General features: G+C 48.3%; 1 protein-coding gene and 1 long non-coding RNA gene across 2 annotated transcripts in view; one reads left to right on the forward strand and one right to left on the reverse strand.

Moving 5' to 3' along the window:
- Positions 1-14,433, reverse strand: part of NEDD4L (NEDD4 like E3 ubiquitin protein ligase) — a 338,701-nt gene extending 324,268 nt beyond the window's left edge. Inside the window, 1 exon segment of the mRNA XM_049111433.1 lies at positions 14,078-14,433. Coding sequence (XP_048967390.1) covers positions 14,078-14,125 — 48 coding nt within the window. The 5' untranslated portion in view covers positions 14,126-14,433.
- Positions 14,434-15,008: 575 nt separating this feature from the next.
- On the forward strand, positions 15,009-19,345 carry LOC118353866 (uncharacterized). Its single transcript, XR_004813393.2, has 3 exons — positions 15,009-15,693; positions 16,205-16,311; positions 19,193-19,345. It is a non-coding gene; the product is annotated as an uncharacterized LOC118353866 (long non-coding RNA).
- Positions 19,346-20,759: the final 1,414 nt, after the last annotated feature.

Genomic DNA, 20,759 nt, shown 5'->3' on the forward strand with positions numbered 1-20,759 from the left:
CCTTCCTGATGAAGTGCCCTGAGACACCACAGCGTGCTGGTTCCACCCATGGGCCTGGGAGCCGGACTGCCTGGATACAAGTCCTGGTTCTGCCACGTACTAGCTCTGTGACACTCTGAGCCAGTCAGTTCACATCTCTGTGCCTCAGTTTCTCGCCTGGCTGCAGTACAATGGAGATAGAAGGACCCACCTCAAAGAGTTGACATGAAGATGAGTGTTCATTTTTCTAAGGCCTTTATATCAGCACCTAGTAGGTGGAAAGTGCTCAAACTTTAGTTGTTCCCTTATTTTCATCTAAAACTCAGCTCAGGGGGCACTTGGGTGGTTCCGTGGTTGAGTATCTGCCTTCGGCTCAGGTCGTGATCCCAGGATCCTGGGATGAGTCCTGCATTGGGCTCCCAGCAGGGAGCCTGCTTCTCTCTCTGCCTGTGTCTCTGCCTCTCTCTCTCTGTCTCTCATGAAGAAATAAATAAATATATCTTTTAAAAAAATAAAAATAAAAAAATTAAACTCAGCTCAGAAGATCACTGTGTGAGGCTGGACACCCTGGCTTTTCCTTTCCACCTATCTTCACACCCCAGACCCCACAGCGGTGTCCTGCACAGTTTCTGCTGCTTCACAGACCGCAGCATGTGCAGTCGTTGTTTACTCACCTGTCTCAGATCAGACACCTCCCGGGAGCCAGAGCTGCAGGCCACGGGCCCTCCCTGGCCCTCCCCGGGCCCAGCACACCATCCAGCCCTGAGACTGTGTGCTCCATCCAAGACTCACACATCAATCTCATCAGATACAGCTACCAAAAAAAGAAATCAGTTTTAAGATCTTTTTGAACCCGAATTTGTTCATGCCACAGAGATTATCCCTTTTTTTCTAGTCTATGCCATTACTTCAAATTGTGGGGAAGGAGAAGAGGTTAAGAGCAAAATTCTACGTGAAAAGACTTCTTGCCTCTTCAAGCCCCAAAGAGGCAAATTCATTCGACAGAAGGCCATTGACTCGCCTTTGATCGTTCGACACACCCTGGGTTTTATTTTCCACAAGTTTCTAAAAGGGCAAAAACAAAGGCTGCAACTGTCATTGTCCATACCGGAGCACCTGCCTGAAACACCATTTTGCAGACACCAGAATCCAGGCTGCCTGGCAAAGAAGGGCATGGTCCTGGTTGCCTGGGAGTTAAAAATCACCACAATAATAAGACTGGGAAACCCATCAGTTGCTCCCTCCTGGAGCAACAGGGACATTATGGAATTTGGACTTGCCAACCCACCCACCCCCATCCTATCCATAAAACTGTCCATTAGTGGGCACTGCTGTCCTTTCCTGCAATTATTAACCTTTTTGTGTATTGAGACCAACCTCGGGACGCCTGGGGGGCTCAGTGGTTGAGTGTCTGCCTTCGGCCCAGGGGTCCAGGGATCGAGTCCCACATCGGGCTCCCTGCATGGAGCCTGCTTCTCCCTCTACCTGTGTCTCTGCCTCTCGCTCTCATAAATAAATAAATAGCCAACTTCATTCTAACAAAACTGCAGTTGCTTTAAAAAATATATAAAATATAACACTATAAAGGTGTTTTAAAGAGTCAGGGCCAGGGGAAAGAGAAAGTCAGAAGACCCCAGGAAGGGCACTGTGGCAACCAACTACTCATTAGAATAGTACTCTTCAGATTTAAAAGGTGGGAAAACCTCTCTCAGTTCCCCTCTGTGCTGACTTGTAGTCTCTGGTTGGGATTTCATCCAGGAGGCATTAACTAGGGGTACCCCCGTGGAGCTGGCTGCCCCAGGCCGGTTCCGGGGCCCAGCGCTGTGCTAGCTCCACCGCGTCTGGGGCTGACCCAGGGCTCGCGCCTCCTCAACTGCAGGACACTTACACTCGTGACCTCCATCCACCATCGTCTGGCCTCGCCGGGCAGGAGGAGGACAGTGCTGACAATGTTAGCATTTCGCCTCCTCGGCCTGAGACGGCTGAAGGGCCACCTTTGCCTACACAGCCAAAGATGCCTTTGAATGCAGACCCAGAAACCCCAAAGCAGGATCACGCCAACCTCCCTGCCCAGGCTGACCCCTTCACTGCTCCAACTCCTCCCTCTATATCTGCTGTCTCACCGCCTGCTAGGCCCCCATGCTCCAGCCACTTTGGTTTCCTTTTGGTTCCTCCAGCTTGGTTTTATCTTGGGGCCTTCATGTTTGCTAAGCGCCCCTCACCCCTGCGCCCCCATCTGGAATAGTCAGTCTCCAAACCTCGAGGAGCTAGCAACACCTCATCCAGTTTCAACTCCACCCCTCGTCTATCCCCTATCACCCCTAGGCCTCTGGAGAGGGCCAGAACCTCTAAGCACCCAGGGGTAGGAAGGAGGGGGCACTCAGCCCCCAACAAGGACATGAAAACACATCGTAGGCATCTCCCTGATGCATGGATGGCAAATGCTCCAAACACACACCACGTCGCCTCACTACTGCAACCACTCACTGAACATTCATAACGGGCCCAATTCATGCTTAGTGGGGTCTTCTTTTGGGAAGAAGCATCTGAAAATAATCCCTATGTCTGGGTATCCCCCACAGTGTGACTTTTGGCGGGTAGGCCAGCCCCGGGTCCCACTACTGAAACCAAAAATTGAAGAACGGAGGAACAAGCCCCTCATATCCCCTCCCCTGCCAGCAACGGTGGCTGGGCCATGGGCCTCCAGGGCCTCCAGGAGGCGGGATGCAGAACAGATTCGTGCGGCAGGCCCCGGACTGCTCTCCTTAGAAAGGCCTGCTTTCAAGATCGGCCCTTGGCTGGTGTCTAAGACCTTGAATGGTAAACAGTTCCCTCCACAGATACAAAATGTTCCCTCAATAAGAAGCGTGCCGCACGGTGCCAACCATGTGGTTTATGCTGAACACCTACTTTCTTCCCTGGAGCTGGGAACGGTCGTGCGTGCTGGGCAGAGGGAGCTTCCATGAGCAGTCCCCGATAAGAACCCTGGGCGCGGAGGGTCTACTGAGACTCCCCGGTAGACAACACTTCATACACGTTGTCACAACTGCCACTGGAGGAAATTAGGCGCATCCTGTGTGCCGCCACTGGGAGAGGACACTTGGAAGTTTGCAATCTGGGGTTTCCTCTGCTCACTACAGGGAGCTGGTCCTTTTGATTTTGCTCTATATCCTTTTACTGTAATAAACTCTAACTGTGAGTATAACAGTTTCTGGGTCTTGTGAGTCCTTCTATTGAATCACCGAACCCAACTGGTTGTGAGCACCCCCAAAATGGGTAAGAAAGAGGAGACCTGGAGCAGCCCCAGCCAGAGGAGTGTCGCCACACGGCATTAAGACAGATCTGGAATGGGGTCATAGGTGGCATTCAGGGCCAGGGAGCTGGGGTTCTCTGGCTGTGATCTGGGGTGCCCAGCTTCCCTTGGTCCCTGACTGCTGTCTAGGCCTGGGTCTCCAGCTTGACAGGTACTCCTATGCTATCTAAAATGCCGGGATGCCTGGGTAGCTCAGCGGCTGGGCATCTACTTTCGGCCCAGGGCGTGATCCTGGGGTCCTGGGATCGCGTCCCACATCGGGCTCCCTGTGTGGAGCCTGCTTCTCCCTCTGCCTGTGTCTCTGCCTCTCTCTGTGTCTCTCAAGAATGAATAAACAAAAATCTTTAAAAAATAAAATAAAATGCCTTCAATAAATCCCTTTGTACTTAAATTCACCAGAATTAGTCACTGTTGCTTGCAATCAAGAGCCCTAACTATAACAGATCTTGTATAAAAAGAAGTGCTATAAATAAAATGAAATAGCTGAGTCAGGGGGCAGGTAGAGAGTCCTATGGGCCCCACAATCCCAGTCTAGGGAAGTTGGTCATTCTGAATAGACAGAGCAAAGCTAGAGTGGGTTCAAGTGCCCGATTGGCTGCTGGACCCAAACCGTGTGCCTCTTCATTCAAGGCTACTTTCAAATTGCCTTGAGGTAGAAGCCATGGGAATGAACAGGGCAGAGAGACCAGTTACCAAGAACAGAAATTCTCAGAACCAGAGACTTCGCTTAGATAAGGTCACTGGCTCTTGCTACCAGTCCAAGGAATTGACTAGAAGCAAAAAACTCAGATGCTAAGTTTTCACAGGAGTAATACTGCCAAATATTCAGGTCAGATGACACTAGCCCAAGGCTGTTCAACCCCTAGACACACAACCCTAAAGCCCCAAACTCACACCCAGTAGGGCCCAAGAAGAGGCAGTCTGCCAGTGCCAGTTCAATCCAAGGGCAGCTGCAAAGGACAGGGACCATGGGAGAGTCTCATGCTGGGTACAATCCAGCAGAGCCAGGAGCTGCAAGACTGGCCGACCAAGCCAAGGACTTCTTGCTAGTCCTGGCTGCCAGCTACAACAGTTTTCTTCTTTTTCCCCCTCTCCAAGTGGGGGATTTATTGTATCCTGCTCTCTCTTCACTACTGTAGGCTAATGTTTGGGGGGGGGGGGGGAACCTAACCTATTTAGGTGTAAGTCACTAGACCAGTAAAAAAAAAAAAAAAACTTTCAAACATAAGAGAAGGGACAATGTGTAACCCAGAGATCCTCGCAATAATTCAACAAATATTTGGGTTGTCTCCCTAGGGAAAGAGAGCGCATGATTTCACAGAGCCATGGGTATTTCTGAAGTGTATCGATCTGAAGGTAGATGAATTATCCAACGGGTGGACTGTAGGGTCATCATGGACTTCACCTCAGCTCAAGAGGTAGACCCTTAGAATGAAGGTCATTCCATCCCTTCCCTGGCACTGGCTAGTTGAGAGAGAAGCAGATGGGAGCCTCTGTGGCAAATGTGACACCAAGATCGCCTGGGATCGAAGTTTCTGGGAATGAAACTTGTATAATCCTAAGATCCAGGAAGCCACTCTGTTTCTTCTGCAAATAAGAAAAAAGAACATGGCTCTGATGGCCACTGGCAGCCAGCCTCAGACCAAGAAGGTCTCTGAAAAGGCCTAGACTTTAGACGGTGGAGTAGATGGAACTTGATTCCTTAATGACATCACCGGGCTGACGCATGTTCCCATTGTCCAGGTGGGCGCTTAACAGACACCTCGTAACTGAACGAGAGATAACATTCGTCTCCATGACCACTATCAATAACCCGCCACAATACACAGGCTGCCCCAGTGCACAAATTAACACTGGCCACGACTCAAGCACCACAATTCTGTAGGCTGCACCTTTGGGGGCAAGCAGGAAGGAGTGTGGTAGGAGTGCAAGGAACTCACGCCACATGGCACACACGTCTCAACCCTAGGACACATCCTTAGGTCAGAAATATTAAGAGCAGCAGGAGTGGGAGGGGAGGGGAGAGGAGACACGCAGAGACCAGTGTCAGATGACACATAACTTTCCCTTTTGTTCGAGAAGGGACCGCCATGAAACACGGACACGCCGATTACAGGTCTGCTCCAAGGGAAAACCAAGGACAGCTTCTAGACACTCAGATATTTGCAGCAATGACTACAGGTGTGCGCAAGTACCACGCTGACATCTAAAACCATTCAGGGATACACCAAGACTCTAAAGCAAAACCCAAAGACACAAAAAGAGAAAACAGATTTCAGTTGGGTTTTCACAGCACACGCACAAGGTCAGAGGACACACAATGCTACTGAAAGATTTAAATTACTCTTATGCACAGAAGGATGAAACTACAAAATTTTAAGTGTCCGCAGTGGAGGAAACGAAAGCTCTGTCCTACAAGCTGCAAGTTGAAAAGAAGTCTAATTTCCTGGTCACTCTGAAAAGTGTCCAATCCTTCACCTGTCCCTCCACTTCCCACCTCGGCGGGGAGCTCCGAAAAAGCACAAGTGGCAATCCCGACACCTTGATACCCTTAAATAATGGGCACACAGCGGGCCCCTGACGAACATCTGCGCACCTGCACACACACCATCAGCATCTGTTCCGAGCAAGTGCTCTCGCTTTTACCCAAAGCCTGATGTCCTACAAGGGTCTGGGAGGTTTCTTTCCATCTCACTTTGAAACTTAGCTTTTACATTAAGAAAAACCTCCCTGTGGAAAAATAGAAGACAAACATAAAAAGGCAATGAAAATCACCTGTAATCCCTTTGCTCAACGATAACCACCGTGGACATCCTGGGATACACGCCCAGTCATTTGTCTCCATCCAGATATACTTCTAACCACAAGAGGACTGTACTGCAGCCACGATCTTGTAACCCACCTTTTCCAGGGATGTGAGTGGCATCTCCACGTATTAAATACTCTCCAATACCTCCCCACCCTGCCAGCCACCCCCCATGGCTGCAAGGGGCGTCTCTCTACCTCACTTCTCAAAGAAGGGAAGGAAAAGCTCTTAGTCCAAGGCCAAAGTGTTCTCTTTCGCTAATAAGTCAGTGAAATGAAGACATCCTTCCAAAGGTGGGCAAGCATGGCACATACCAATTTCTCCAATATCAGCATAAACATATTCTAGAACTCAAAAATCACAGGGGTCAGCTCCTTCCAGACAGAGCTTAATTCAAGAGTCACATTCATTTACCCTCTGGAGTTATTAACAAATGGGGGGGGGGGGGGACACACAGCCGGTTCAAAGTTTAGAAAAGACCTGACTGCCACTGGTGCTTGCATCCAATTTTCACACCCAAGCCACAAAGCACAAAAGGAAGTGGAGGAGGATAAAAGGAAGCAAACAGATTCTCAGTTTTGCTTTTTCTTTAAACCTCACACACTCCTTCCCCTTTCCAACCCAAACTGCCAAAGATGGAGTTGGCACCAGGAGAAGCACCCGAAGATGAATCACTTATTAACTGGAGAGAGAAAAAAGATGGAGCCTTAGGAAAAAAGTAAGCTCGGGTTTTCAACATGCTCTGGTTCCAAAGGTAGCTGGGAGATTTGAGAGTAAGTATGTGGAGCTTTTAATTCCAGGAGATACACACTGAGAGCTTACGAAGCAAATTCTCTAAATAGCTTAGGCTTGCTTTTGTTGGGGGGTGGGGGTGGGGGGGACAACACCAGACCAAAACAACTTGTAATATTTAGGGGAAAAAAAAACACACACACATGCACACAAGACCTACGCATGTACATAAAACTAACCTATTCAATAAACATATTCACCTGAACAGGAAAAATTCCAAAGAGATCCTCATCTTCTACGTTACCTGTGACCCAAGCTGTCTCCACTAGAGTCCTCACACTGGTGACTTCTAACACCGTTGCCAAAATGGACATGGAACACGTGAAATCCCACAGATCACTGAACAGAGCCAAGTTTGCATGTTAAGGCGTCAGTTCTGAACAGATGTGCCGCAGAGGCGACCTGGTGGGACTTCCTGCCAGGTAGGCAGGTGTGGGCGACCTTCCCCAAGGGCCATTCTCTCCTGCCACGAGGACCACCGTGACGCTTCATGCACAACGGAAGCCCAGCTTCACCAAGTGCTCTAAAAGGCACGCTGCGACAGGTGATCCAGAGCTGCACCCAAGGAGAACGAGGACAGCAGGCTTTGAATGCAGCTGAAACTGGGAGAGTGCAAACTGTGCTAAGACCAAGACTCACAGGTGCACACAGCTTGGCCTTGGTCACTGCACCACAGCGTCCCCTCTGGGGTAGAAAGAGTACACAGCCTCTTCCCAGGGGACAGGAGGTGGACACGGGCCTGAGCCCCCCAGGCCATCATCACAACATCACTCAGTGTGCCCCGGGAGCCTTGGTCCACCAGCACCCTGACACATCCCGGGTGATGGAACAGCACCCTGACCGGTGATGGCGAGTCCATCCTCTTCGTGGGCCCACTATCCCTACAGGCCCTTCCAAATTCCATCTTGGATTTCACATCACAGCCTCTCACACTAAAAACAAAGTCACTTTTGAATGGCCCCTTTCTCTTGGTGACTAGGAGGTATAAAACTATGAAATCTCTCAGTGGCCGCCTGCCTGCCAAGAAGTCACCCAACACTGAATTTGATGACAGCGAGGGAATCAGATAGTCTCACCACGAAACCTGGCAAGTTCTAAATCAATACAGGACTTTGGAGTCAAGGACAAAAAGTCGACTAGTGGGGCAAATTTAAGCTAGTTACCCCAGATTTGCTAATGGAACATAGCTTTCTCACCTAAAGGGCTTACAGTCATAGCCGGCATCCAGGCCACTCAGGTTCAGAACAAATCATCATAACCATAACGAGGTCCTAGGTATTCACGAAGTAAGTGTCCCAGATCTTTCCACCACTGGTTTTCTCTCTGCCAGATAGAGCCTGAGCCACAGTCTGCCCTCAGGAATCAAGAAGTTCCCCAGCAATCAAATACTCAGGAGTGGTGATAATTGCTGTCATTGACCTTCTCAAAGTCAACGACAGCAATTCCAGAATGGTCCACACAGAACTAGCATTTTTTAGAAGTCCCGACACACCCAAGAACAAAGGACAAGATCGTGGTTCTCAAAGGAACGTTTCTGTGTGCACGTTTGTGGGGGTTCTTCCCCTAGATCCAAACGCCTATTGTTCTTGCAAGTTAAATGTGCCAGGGATAAAAGGATGTCTCTTGATTGAAATATCGCATTGACAAACATCACTTTCGGTGCTTTTGCTAATTTTTTTTTTTTTTTTTTTTTTTTAGTTTGTAGGAAAATACTGGTTTCTAAATCTAGTTCCTTTATCTTCATCTCTAAATTCAGCTCTCATTGCTATATTCCGCCAACAGGCAACTCCCAAACAAGAGTAGCATCATGAAACAGTACAAACATTGCCACCTATAGTCAGAAAGTGAGATAGATTTGTTGATACGGTGACCTGGAAGAGAAACAATACGAAAAACAGAAAGTAACATTTGGCCACCTTCCTCGTGGCCTTCACCAATCCTACTATCCTAATTCTTATTTTCATCATTATTCGTATATTATTTTGATCCTCTTTCACATGGATCGTCAAAGGTATAGTTGGCTTTATTACCAATTAAACAGATCAGTGAGGCAAAACCACTTCAAACACCTACAACATCAAAAACACTCGAAAACACTTAAGTTAAAATCTCATTTTCCCCATTTTCATCTAGGACCTGAAATTCAAGGGCACCAATAAAATCTGTTCAAACAGACCTATTAACTTAAAATAAGAATTTTAGGATGATCTCAATCGGTCCAAGAGAAACTGATTTGTTTCTCTCACCAGTCACATATGGCCACGCTCCTATGTTGTTTGAGTAACTGCACAACACAGAAAGGCGAGTAAACTGGCAATAAGCCTCAAGTTTCTTCCCTCACAGCAATATGAACCCAAAAGCACTGCTGCAGTGATGTGTGACGTCATTCTCTAACAGCACAGATGTCTTCCTGGAGGTTCCTCCTGAATGCATGTCAAGCATGTTGATGCTCCCAGTATCATGAAACAACTTTGCAAGAAGTTTCCTGGAGATGTAGGTCCTCCCTGCACTGAGATGTCCAACCAGTTCCCTTGTGTTCTGCTACGGTAAAGAAACCAAGATCGTCTGGGGATTTCCGTTTTGCCACGGTCCTCACCCCTTTGAACAAAATCATTTTTACTCTTTAAGGAAACTGTTTTTCAGTAATGAGAAAATTAAGCACTTAATAAAACTGAACATAAATTAAGACGTCAGTTTCTATAAATTCCATAGGACCCTTGAAGAAAATAAAAATTCAATAAGAGTAGAATTTAAGACAATACATTATATTCACCAATTTATAAAATTGCTTTTAAGTGTCACAACAAAACCTAGTCCCCTTTTAGGGTTTTTCTTAAACGTTAGCAATCGCGATGCAGACTGTAACTGGAGTAAAGCACATCAACCTAGGCACAAAGCACATCAGCCAGCTCTGCAAGGCTGGACTCAGGCATTTGGAGTTGGAACAACTGGGCAAGTCTTACCTGCCTCTACAAAACTGTTCAGCACCACCTATAGATCCAAACAATATCTAAACTAATTTCCAAACGCAATCTTGCAATTGTTTTGCACAGCTGCAAAGATGGCACGCAGGATTTCAAGGAATCTCTTGACATGGACCATTTTTTAAAAATTAACAGCTACCCTCAATTACTTACAGATGGCTATTCGGGTGGCCTATCTCATAGGCTCCCTGTTTCTTCTCCGCCAATGCCCAGTGAAGGGCATTTCCCTTATGCTACCCCTTTTCTCAGAAACAGAAAGGCAGCGATCTGACTGGCAACTGACTTCAAAGTGAAGGACTGGGGTACGAGTCCGAGAGCTGGCCCTTAACGAGAGTCTGGAATTCAGCAACAGCCTGAAATAAGGATGCTCCATAAAATGAACAGTGTAAAAAAATAATAATAATAAAATGAGCGGTGTATCATAGTGCAACAGCAACTTTTTTCTCTCTTAGAGGTACAGAAGATAATGGTGCATCTTAAGGTTGACAGCATCTTCAAGATAATATACCTAGGCCAAAGGTTAACCTTAAATGTTTGTTCTGGAGTTCAAAGAACCCTAAAACGATAAGCAGTAGAGGGGGTAGCAGGAACTGCAGCACAGCTACCACCTCCCCATTGTCCCCACAACGTGGACACAATTGTTGCCAGGTGAGAATGGAGCCCCAGTGAGGTCAGATTTTTGCCATTTTCTGTAAAACTTCCCGAGCTTTAAAGCACAGCGAAGACCATACTAAGCCAGCCTCCTGGTCAACTCAGACCTGCAAGTCTTCAGTTTACAACTCCTGATGTTTATCTCCACTGCAAATTAACTTCAACAACCCGGCTATGAAGACATCTCATGATACCTGGAAGACAGGAAGAATGCTACAAACCAGGCCTGTGCAATCAACAGAATGGAGTTCAAATCCTGACTCCATTCGTACTTACTGTGTGTCCTTCTAAGGGTCACCTAACCTCTCTGAGCCTCTATTCCTCATCTGTAAATCCTGGCACACCTCTTAGGAGGTTCGTGAGGATTACACGAGACAGCAAGTACATAAAGTTTGCTAACACAGTGCTAGATGCAGAGAAAGCATATGAAACATTAGCCAACTATTCTTGTTTGTATATAATGCAGAGGAAGGCTGTCAAAGTGCTATCCCACATCAGCCCGGCCATCTGTCTCATGTAACCACCAAAAAACTGCCGCATCTAATAAGCTGTCATTCAGACTTTAGTATTCCACCCAGAAATCTTTTTCAATAAATGATACCTTTGCTAAGATGTTCCAACAAAAAGACTTCACAAGGTTAACAGTAACACTCCGGAGTAAACTGCCAAAATGTGCTACAGATTGCCAAAAAAAATAAACAAAATAAATAAAAACAAAAAGCACAACAAAAAAACTGCCCAGGAACCAAGCCAGATGCAGCAACTAGTCCAACTGTTCTAATTCCAAACCAAATCTGATGCTGGGCCCAGAGTCACAAGTTTTGCTAATTTGCTAATCTCTCAAACACCAAAGTCCTTCATCTGATGGCAATTTCAAATTTGGTTTCCCTAAGGTGACCTGATTCAAATCAGTAAATAGGAGCTTGAGCTCACTGAGGAACCTCAACAAGACACACAAAAAATAAACAGTACACGCACTCAAACAAGCAAAGCCCATATTTAATTCCTCTCTTTCTACAAGCTGGAGAGACCTGGGAGCAAGATCCTGTCTTGGCATCCCCCTGCAATGCTTCATCACCAGTAGTACTTAGAGCTAAAAAATCTTTCTGAGATGGGACAGAAAGCTAAGTGCGCTCCAAACACGCAATGCTTTCCATCAACTTCCAATGAAAATACAAACTCACTTTTAAGAAATGTGCTAGGTATAAGGACACCTAGTTTGCTAAGAGATGTGTAAGATAGCTCTTATGTAGCAATCAACATATCTTCACGTGTGATGTTCGGCAGCACACCAAGTGTGTGAACTGAAGTGCACTCATACTTAACACGCCTTGGAAAAACAACCCTGCCATTGGTTTCATGAGCCAGTCTGCTTTAAGAGCCTGTTAAGATCTTTCATTTGTTTTCTTACACAGACTAATTCAGGGAGACAAAACAAGCTGTGCAAATTCAACAATTTGTTAATATTCTACGAAGGCATTCCCTGATTTTCCAAAGGCTAACCCGACGGTGCGATACCTCCCATAAAAAAAGCAAACACCATAGAAATGTGAAGTCATCAAAACAGTCTTGCCTTATTTTTCCCCCCCCCACTGGTAGGAGAAGCTGAAAAAAGACAACAGATGCCACTTGTCTTTTGTAATCTAATGTGCGGAAGGAAGTTAATAGTCCCAGCAACATATCCATCACTCAATCAAGAAAATGGCCTTAGCACCTTGGGCTGTTCCCCACACCAGCCCTAAACACCGGTCCAGCGACGTGCAGGAGTAAACCCAGTCATACACATACACACACATACCAATTCTGTTTATATTCCACCCTTCGCTTTCACACTGGACACCAGTTAAGGAGATCTGAGTTAACTAAAGAGGCAGGATGTGCCCTAGGTAGATGGTGACACTAGATATAAATGTAAACAAAGAACACACAACAGGGGCACGCAGAGAATCCATTCATCAAGTTGAATTTCTCCAAACACTCTTAATATATTTTTCTTTGGTGCGCTAAGAATCATGTAATTTAAAATTTACGAGAGACCAAAGCTGAAGTGCAGCTGTCTTCCCCCCACCATACCTCAAAAAGCCCTTTGTTTAGGAATGTCAGTATCTCAGCACCTTTCTAAAAGCTCACTGCCTGCCATCTAGGGCTGCTAATTAAATGGAGAAGTACCGAATGAAAGGGAAAGCTCCTCAAAAGGGTAGAGGAGCCGGGGAGCGGGAGAAACCCCTGGGTGAAAGCAACAAGGAGCCTTTTCACCACCCATCCCCAGGTAACTGCCCCCCCCCCCTTCAAAAAAGGGGGAAATTACCTCGCCCTGAGCACAGCAGGGCAAAATAATCGAAAACGTAAATCACACATTATTTGCATTGTGATCATTCTTTGATAAAATACATACCGAGGCAAGCTTTAGGTAGCTCTGGCGAGAGAGAAAGAAAGAAAGAAAGAAAAAAAAAAAAAAAAAAGTCCTACCCCCAAACACTCTCCCCACCCCCAGGTAACTATTCCATTACACACTTACAAAGCACAGACACACGATTCCATTACACACTTGCAAAGTGCACACACGCACAATTCCATTAGTCACAAAGCACACACACACGATTCCATCACACACTTGCAAAGCACACACACACACACACACGCACCCCCAACCAGGGCAGGAAAGCTGCAGAGAGAGAAGCCATCACGGGGCAGGTCCGGATAACAGCCTCTCCAGCAACCCCACCCCCAGCACCCGAGAAAGAGGGGACCTCGGAAAAGAAAGGAGGGGGAAGAAAGAGAAAGCCCGAAACCCTCGAATTTCCAGGCATCAACTTTTCATGAAACGCACGACCAGGAGAGGAAATACCTCCCCGCTGAGTAATGCACCGAGGGCCGTAAAGCGCCCCCGGGAGCCCCGCGCCCGCGCCCCGCCGACGGGCCCCCCTACCTGTCCCCGCCCTCCGGGGCCGGCGCGGGGTCCCCTCCGGGCGGGCGGGGGGGCGGGGGCCGCGGGGACACCTCGGAGGCCGCGAACAAAGCTCACCCCGCGCAGCCACAGCCTCGGGGGCGTGGCTTCCCGCATCTGCTTTATTAATAAGGGGGAGCGATTGAGCTTTTGTCTCTCCACCTACCCCGGGGGTGCCGGGCTCGGAAGCCGGGGGGGGGGGGGGCCGAGGAAAAAAAGGAAGAAAAGAAAAGAAAAGAAAAGAAGACATGGCAGGGCTGCGGGCTCCCTCCAAGTTTCCGGCGGCACCTGCCGCCCCTGGCCGCGCCCCCGCCCCGGGACCCCCGGGACCCCCGGGCGCGCCGGCCTCGGCCCCCGCCCCTGCCCCTGCCCCTGCGCGCACGCAGCCCCGGGGCGCCCGCCGCTCGGCCCCGGGAGGTCCCGCCGACACCCGGCCGCGACGCGCGGCGTGGGCTCCCGGGCCGCAGGGCCGAGCGGCGGGAAGTTGCCCGGGAGCCCGGGAGCGCGGCCGAGGGGCGCACGCGTCTCCGTCCCCGCGGCCCAGGGCGGCGCGCACCCCGCCCGCAGACCCCGCGCCCGCCGGGACCCGGGCGGCCGCCGCTCACCTCGTCCTCCGAAAGTCCGTAGATCGGCTCCCCGAGCCCGGTCGCCATGGAGCCGGCGCCCCCCGCGGGCTGCGGGGCGCTCCCGGGCGGCTGGGCCGGCGGCTCCTGCGCTCCTGCGCTCCTGCGCTGCTCGGCGCCCGGCCTGGCGCGTCCCGCGGGCGGGCTGCGGGGGGACCCGGGCGCCGGCAGGTGAGGGAGCCCGAGCGCCCGCCCCGAGCGCCCGCCCCGGCCGCCGCGGGCGCCGCTTCCTCCCGGAAGGCCGCGGGGCGGTGCAGGCAGGCGGCCCCGGGAGCGCGCCCAGCCCGCCGGCCGCCCTCCCCGGCGCTCTCCGAGCCGGCTCTCCGCGCGCCCGAGCCCGGCTCCCCGCGGCCCCCGCTCTCCCCGCCCCGGCCCCCGCCCCCGCCCCCGCCCCCGCCCGGCGCCCGGGGGGACCCTCCCCGCTCGCCGGGGCGGGCGCACGCGCCCCCCAAGCCAATCAGAGGCCGCGCGGCGGGGCTCGGGGCCCAGGCCCCCCCCACCCGCGGGGCTCGGGGGCGGCGCTCGAGGGCTGGCGGGGCGGGGGCGGGGGCGGGAGCGGGGGTGCGCCCCGAGCCGGCCCTCCCCGCGCGCGCAATGAGGCCGGGGCGGCCTGGGCGTGGGGGACTGGGGGCGGGGGCGGGGCGCCCCGGGGCGCCCCGGGCCACCCCCTTCGCGCTCCCTGCGCCCCGAGCCCCGAGCGCGCCGCGATGGTCCGGGGGGGAGGCGGGCATATGCTTCCGGACCCCTCGGCCGGCCGCCCGCGGGGGAGAGGCTGCCCCGGTGTGGCCGCCGCTCGCCACTGCCTGGGTCAGGCTCGGGGGCGCAGGCCGAGGCCGAGGCCGCGCCGCCCCGGCGCGCACCCGCCCCCCTGAGCAAAGCCGGCTCCGCTCGCCCGGGCGCCCCCGCGGGAGACCGTGCAGCTCGGGGAGCCCCCGCCCCCCGCACGTGCAGACCCGGGCGGGCTCCTCCCGCGTCCCGGCCGCGGTGCCTCCCGGAGCACATCCCCTCCTGGTCACCCCCAAGACCCATAGGGACGCCGCCGACGACTTTTAAATAAGCGAAAGAAATGCATCCCTCCACTTTTTCCGGGAAGCCTTTCCTTAAATTTAGCTGGTAAAGGCAGTTGCGAATTTTTGTCTTTTTATAAGCACAATATGCGATTTTTCCTTTGAAAAGAAGCCTCACTCAGAATGTCTACTTTGGAATGAACAGGGCGCTTTTAGAATGTTTCGAGGAAGAAAGGAGAACTCACGTGATCCATGAGCGTCCTTATGCCTGTTTCCAGCTACTTTGCTAAAATATCTGCTTGTGGGCCCTGCTAGATCGTTTTCGAAAGAAAATGGGCATCCCCCACCTTACCGCCCCCACCTAGGCCTCCCGGTGACACTGCTGTGGCTTAAAACCCTGTGCCCTGCGTCTGTATGGGTCTGTATGGTGGGTTTCTTTGCAAGACTTAACCCCGTGGAGCCAGCACTGTCCTGCGAAGCCTTCTTGTCTGCAAATCGTGTCCTATTAAGTCAACAGAACTTAGATGCCAGAAAAGCCCAACGGAGGGGGAAAAAAAGAAAATTACCTTTATGGAGGAACAGAAATGACCGGTCTGTTCTTTTTGGGCCAAAGTTTTTTCACTTTTTCAGACCTAGATTGTTTTTCTTTTAATAAACAAAAGGTTCTCTAACATGCACACCTGTGCACATACATACACCCCCCCCCCAAATTTTAACATGGTGCCTGTGACTCCCATAGGCTTCACTGCTTCTTTACCCTCACTACCCCAAAACTTTGCCAAGCCTTGTACCCTGGGAGGTGGAGGGGGCGTAATAGATTTTAAAGTTTTCAAATAGAGAATTGTAATTTCTAATGATATAGGACACCTTTCCTGCACACTGGGGGTACACAGGTCCAGGCTTTATCTCTGGGGAAAGCCATAACTTCTGGAAACCATAGAGGTGTCTCATACTTCCCTTATCCCCTCTTCATCATTCCTGCTCCCCTGCCCCACCCCAACAGCCTACACTACTGGCACTCTTGGGTCATATCCTTGGCTTTCCCTTAGGGATGGCAATTAGAAACTACGATGTGAGACTGACCATATGTCATTTATTGTAGGGGTGCTTATAAAACCATGATCCATACCATTATTCAATGGCCCCTGTTAAGAAGACTCGAGACATTTCAGACCTATGAGGAAAAGCTTTCTTTCTTCCAAGGAACTGGTAAGCTTTTACATACGATGAGGAGAACTATTTCAAATGATTGTTTTTCTATTTACTTTGGCCACCAGGAAACTCAGGACCAATTTTAAGGCTGTGAGCCATAAGAGAACCTATAAAAAATTGAAATCAGTACCCGTTGTAATTACGAATCGGCTTCCCCCCAAGGCAGTGGTTCTCTATGCTGAATGCACATTGTTACCATCTGGGGAGCTTTAAAATGATCCAGTGCCCAATACCAAGTGCTCAGCTGCCAGCATACGAGACTATGATAACATTGGTTCAGGGGAGGAGTGCAGGCATCAGTAGTTCCAGTGGTTTCCCAGGTGATGCTAATGTTTGTGTTGAGAATGGCAGCCTCTGCCGGTGGTTCCCAAACTTCACTGTACACGGGAACACCTGGGGATCTTTAGAACTACTGTTCTCTGTCTCCCTCCCTCATACACGGATCTGGTTGATGTGGGGTGCCACGTGGGCATCAGGATTTATAGAGGCGCTCCAGGAGATTCTAAGAGCAAAATGTAGGGATCTCTAGCCTACTCTCTACATATTTTCTATGATCCTGATTTTTTTAATTTAGAGAAAACTGCATATTATAAACATACATCCTTTGTGGAAGGAGGTAGGATATAAACATATGTACTTAATGGGACTATTATGGACTGCCCAGTTCTACATGCCCCCTAGCACCCTGAAGTCTCAGAATAGCAATCCACTTTTTTTTGGGGGGTGGGGGGTAGGTAGTGTGGGGAGGACAACCCTTAAGAGAAACTATTTGGCATTCTCGTCCAAAGCCAAAGTGTTCTTGCATCCTCCAGTCAGGTTCCCGTCTACCCAACAATTAGCATAGAATTTGTTCCGTTTTGTTCCCTTTGGAGGCTGCCTTTAAACATCTAAGATTTGATACCGTGGGTGTTTGGTGAATGCTCTTCATTAGGTCATCAGAAATGAAAAATTAGCAAGAACAATTTTAAAGTACAACAGGTGATCACAAATAGGGAACATTCTAATACTAAGCCTCTTTACAAATTGAGTTGGTTTAGTTAACTATGTGTACCTTAATTGAGCCTGGGAAGAACCCAAAGCTGAAAACACAGTGACACCTATTTGCATAAATTTCATATAAATACCACGACATTTTTCTCTTCCATTTTGCGGGGACTTGGGTTCTTTCAAAAGAAAGCTGGTGAAACAGGCCTTTTTGAAGATGGCCACGTACCTGTAAAGACTGGTGCCGTCTTGGAACTTGGCTGCGTTCGTTGACACATAGAGAAGTCCTACACGTTTAAGGTGTTTACAATTACACACGGAAATAAACCATGCTTCAAACTGCTGAGCATAGAGGTAGATAGCAACGAGGGGCGTGTAAATAATGAACCTTTTTGTATAAAAATAGCTAAACTTGGGATCCCTGGGTGGCGCAGCGGTTTGGCGCCTGCCTTTGGCCCAGGGCGCGATCCTGGAGACCCAGGATCGAATCCCACATCAGGCTCCCGGTGCATGGAGCCTGCTTCTCCCTCTGCCTGTGTCTCTGCCTCTCTCTCTCTCTCTCTCTCTCCCTCTGTGACTATCATAAATAAATAAAAATTTAAAAAAAATAGCTAAACTTTTAAAGAACCACATCTTGAACATCGAGGTGCCCTTCATTCTAGTGCTCCAAAAAATGTCTGAGACGTAGATATTAGATTCCTGTTTTTTCCCCAGTGTGACTAAACTCTTTCCTCTTAACTATGTTAGCTATTTTCTTTGTTTCTCTCTCTCTCTCTCTTTTTTTTTTTAAGATTTCATTTATTTGACACAATGAGAGCACAAGCAAGGGAAGTAGCAGAGTGAGAGCGAGAAGCAGGTTCCCTACTGAGCAGGGAGCCCAACCCCAGGACCACAGGATCATGACCTGAGCCAAAGACAGACACTTAAAAAAAAAAACAAAAACAAAGACACTTAACCAACTGAGCCACCCAGCTATTTTCCTTTTTAATATTTCTAAAATATCTAAATTTCCACATTTTTACTTTATCTTTTCCTTACTTTTAAATGAATCTTTTTATTGAAATGTGCTGTTGTTTTCTTACTGTATTTGTTTCTCCTCTCCCAGTTGGGATGTCGATTGATGCATTTCTATTGTTTACTTTTAACATTTAATATGTGTGCCTAATTTAACAAATCAGAAGTTGGTATCTTAATCCCCCATCTGAACAATGAAGCTTAAAACACTATTCATTGACTTTTTCCATGATATTACTATCCGGTTTCGTTCTGTCATTTTTTTTAAACCACCAAATTAGGTATTTTAATATTATACTTTTTTTTTTTAGGTTTAGCAATGTGTTTTGTGGTTTCGTTTCTAGGGATTCCTTGTTGCTTCTTAGACATTCATCTGAGATCATTTTCCTTTCTCCTGAGGAACATACTTTTAAACTTTTTTAGTAAAGGTTCATTGGTGATAAACTTTATCTGAAATGTCCCCATACATGGAAGATGGTGAAAATTATACATTAGAAGCAGACTCAAAGTGGTTATGGGATGTAGAAAGATGTAAATCTATGTTCTCTGTGTGACTAGTGTCACCCATTTTATCAACCCACCACTCTAAAGTCTTAAGATTGTGAATAATTTCTGCGGTGACTGGGGGACAGAAAAACCTTAAGAAAAACTCAATAGGAAAAAAAAAGAAAAGAAAAACTCAATATATTGTCTTTTCCGAAGTAAAATGATGGTCTCATTCTCTGCACTTTGAAGATACTATTCCTCTGATTTCTGGCTTCCATTGCTAGTGATGAATAGGCAGCTCTTAGTTTAATTATTTTTCCTTTGCAGGTCATTTGTCTTAGTTAGCTGCTTTCCATTCTTGGTGTTCTGAACTTTTCATAATTTGTTTTTACAGGGACGCCTGGGTGGCTCAGCGGTTGAGCACCTGCCTTCAGCCCAGGGCGTCATCCTGGAGACCCGGGATTGAGTCCCACGTTGGGCTCCCTTCATGGAGCCTGCTTCTCTCTCTGCCTGGGTCTCTGCCTGTGTCTGTGTCTCTCATGTATAAACAAACAAAATTAAAAAAAAAATTACACATGGCTTTCTTATTTATCCTGCCTAATATATTTTGCACCTTATTATAAAGTTTTTTTATTATTTATTTCTGCCAAATGCTTAGCTTTCATCTCTTCAAATACTGCTGCTCTTTCTCCATGCTCTTTGTCCCCCTGGGATTCCAAATGATCACATGTAGACTTTCTCATTCTATTGTCAGGGTCTCTTACCCTCTTTAACTTATCCCATCTCCCTGTCCGTCTGTGCTGCATTCTGAGGGATTTATTCAGATCTCTCTTCTGCTTTGTTAAATAACTACTTAGTTGAGTTTATTTTTTTTCCATATAGCCCATCAATTGAGGTTTTTATTCAATAATTGTTGTTAATATCTAAAAGTTCTAATTCTTTTTCTAATTAGCCTCATCATTTGATAGTTTGTGTCCCAAGCTTTCATTAAACAAGTCATAACTAATTTTTATGCTTTGCTAATATCTAAAAGCCAGTTCAAAACAGAGATAAGAGGCTTTGCCAGTTCTTTTATGCTCCCACCCTGCACCATTGAGAACATCATAACTCAGCTGAGGGTTGCTCCTAAGCCGCAGTCTCATCATGACACTCAAGAAACAGACCTAAAACTGACCTGCATCCTAGGGCAGGGTCACTCAAGTTAGCTGCCAACATACAGTATGAATCAGAGACAAATATTGTAAATATTATAGCCACTGAGGTTTTGAGATTTTTGCTACACATCTTTATTGAAGCCTAAGCTAATATATGGAACCCTTGGGGATTAATTTATGTTATAACTGCCAGCCTAACAATGCACTTAAAAAGTCAAGATAGGAGGCGCCGGAATGGTATAGTGGGTTAAGTGTTTGACTCTTGATTTCAGATCACGTCATGATCTCAGTGTCGTGAGATGGAGCCCCAAGTCTGGCTCTGTGCTGGGCATGGAGCCTACTTAGATTCTGTCTCTCCTTCTGCCCCTCCCTGCTCTCTAAAAAAACTAAAAATAAGAACACAATAGTCAAGATAGTTTATAGGAGGGAGAACCTTCTGAGCAGCTGAACAACCATCCTGCCAGGTGAGGAAGCTCCTCACCTTATTTACAAATGAAGCACTTAAAAAATTTTAATATAGTTATGTGTTTCTGCCTAAAAGAAGGAAATCTGTTCTTTTAAATAATGCCTTTACAGTCTTATTCATGCCCACTGATTTGGTCAATTTTAAAATCAGAGACCCAAATAAGACCCAGTTCTTATTTCCTAGAAACTGGGAAGTGTATTAGTTGCCTATGGCCCCTGTAGCCCGGCTGGCTCGGCAGTTGAGCATCTGCCTTCAGCCCAGGGCGTGATCCTGGAGACCCGAGATAGAGTTCCACGTCGGGCTCCCTGCATGGAGCCTGCTTCTCCCTCTGCCTGTGTCTC

The sequence above is a fragment of the Canis lupus genome, chromosome 1 (genome assembly GCF_003254725.2).
Source record: "Canis lupus dingo isolate Sandy chromosome 1, ASM325472v2, whole genome shotgun sequence".
NCBI classification, from domain to species: domain Eukaryota; kingdom Metazoa; phylum Chordata; class Mammalia; order Carnivora; family Canidae; genus Canis; species Canis lupus.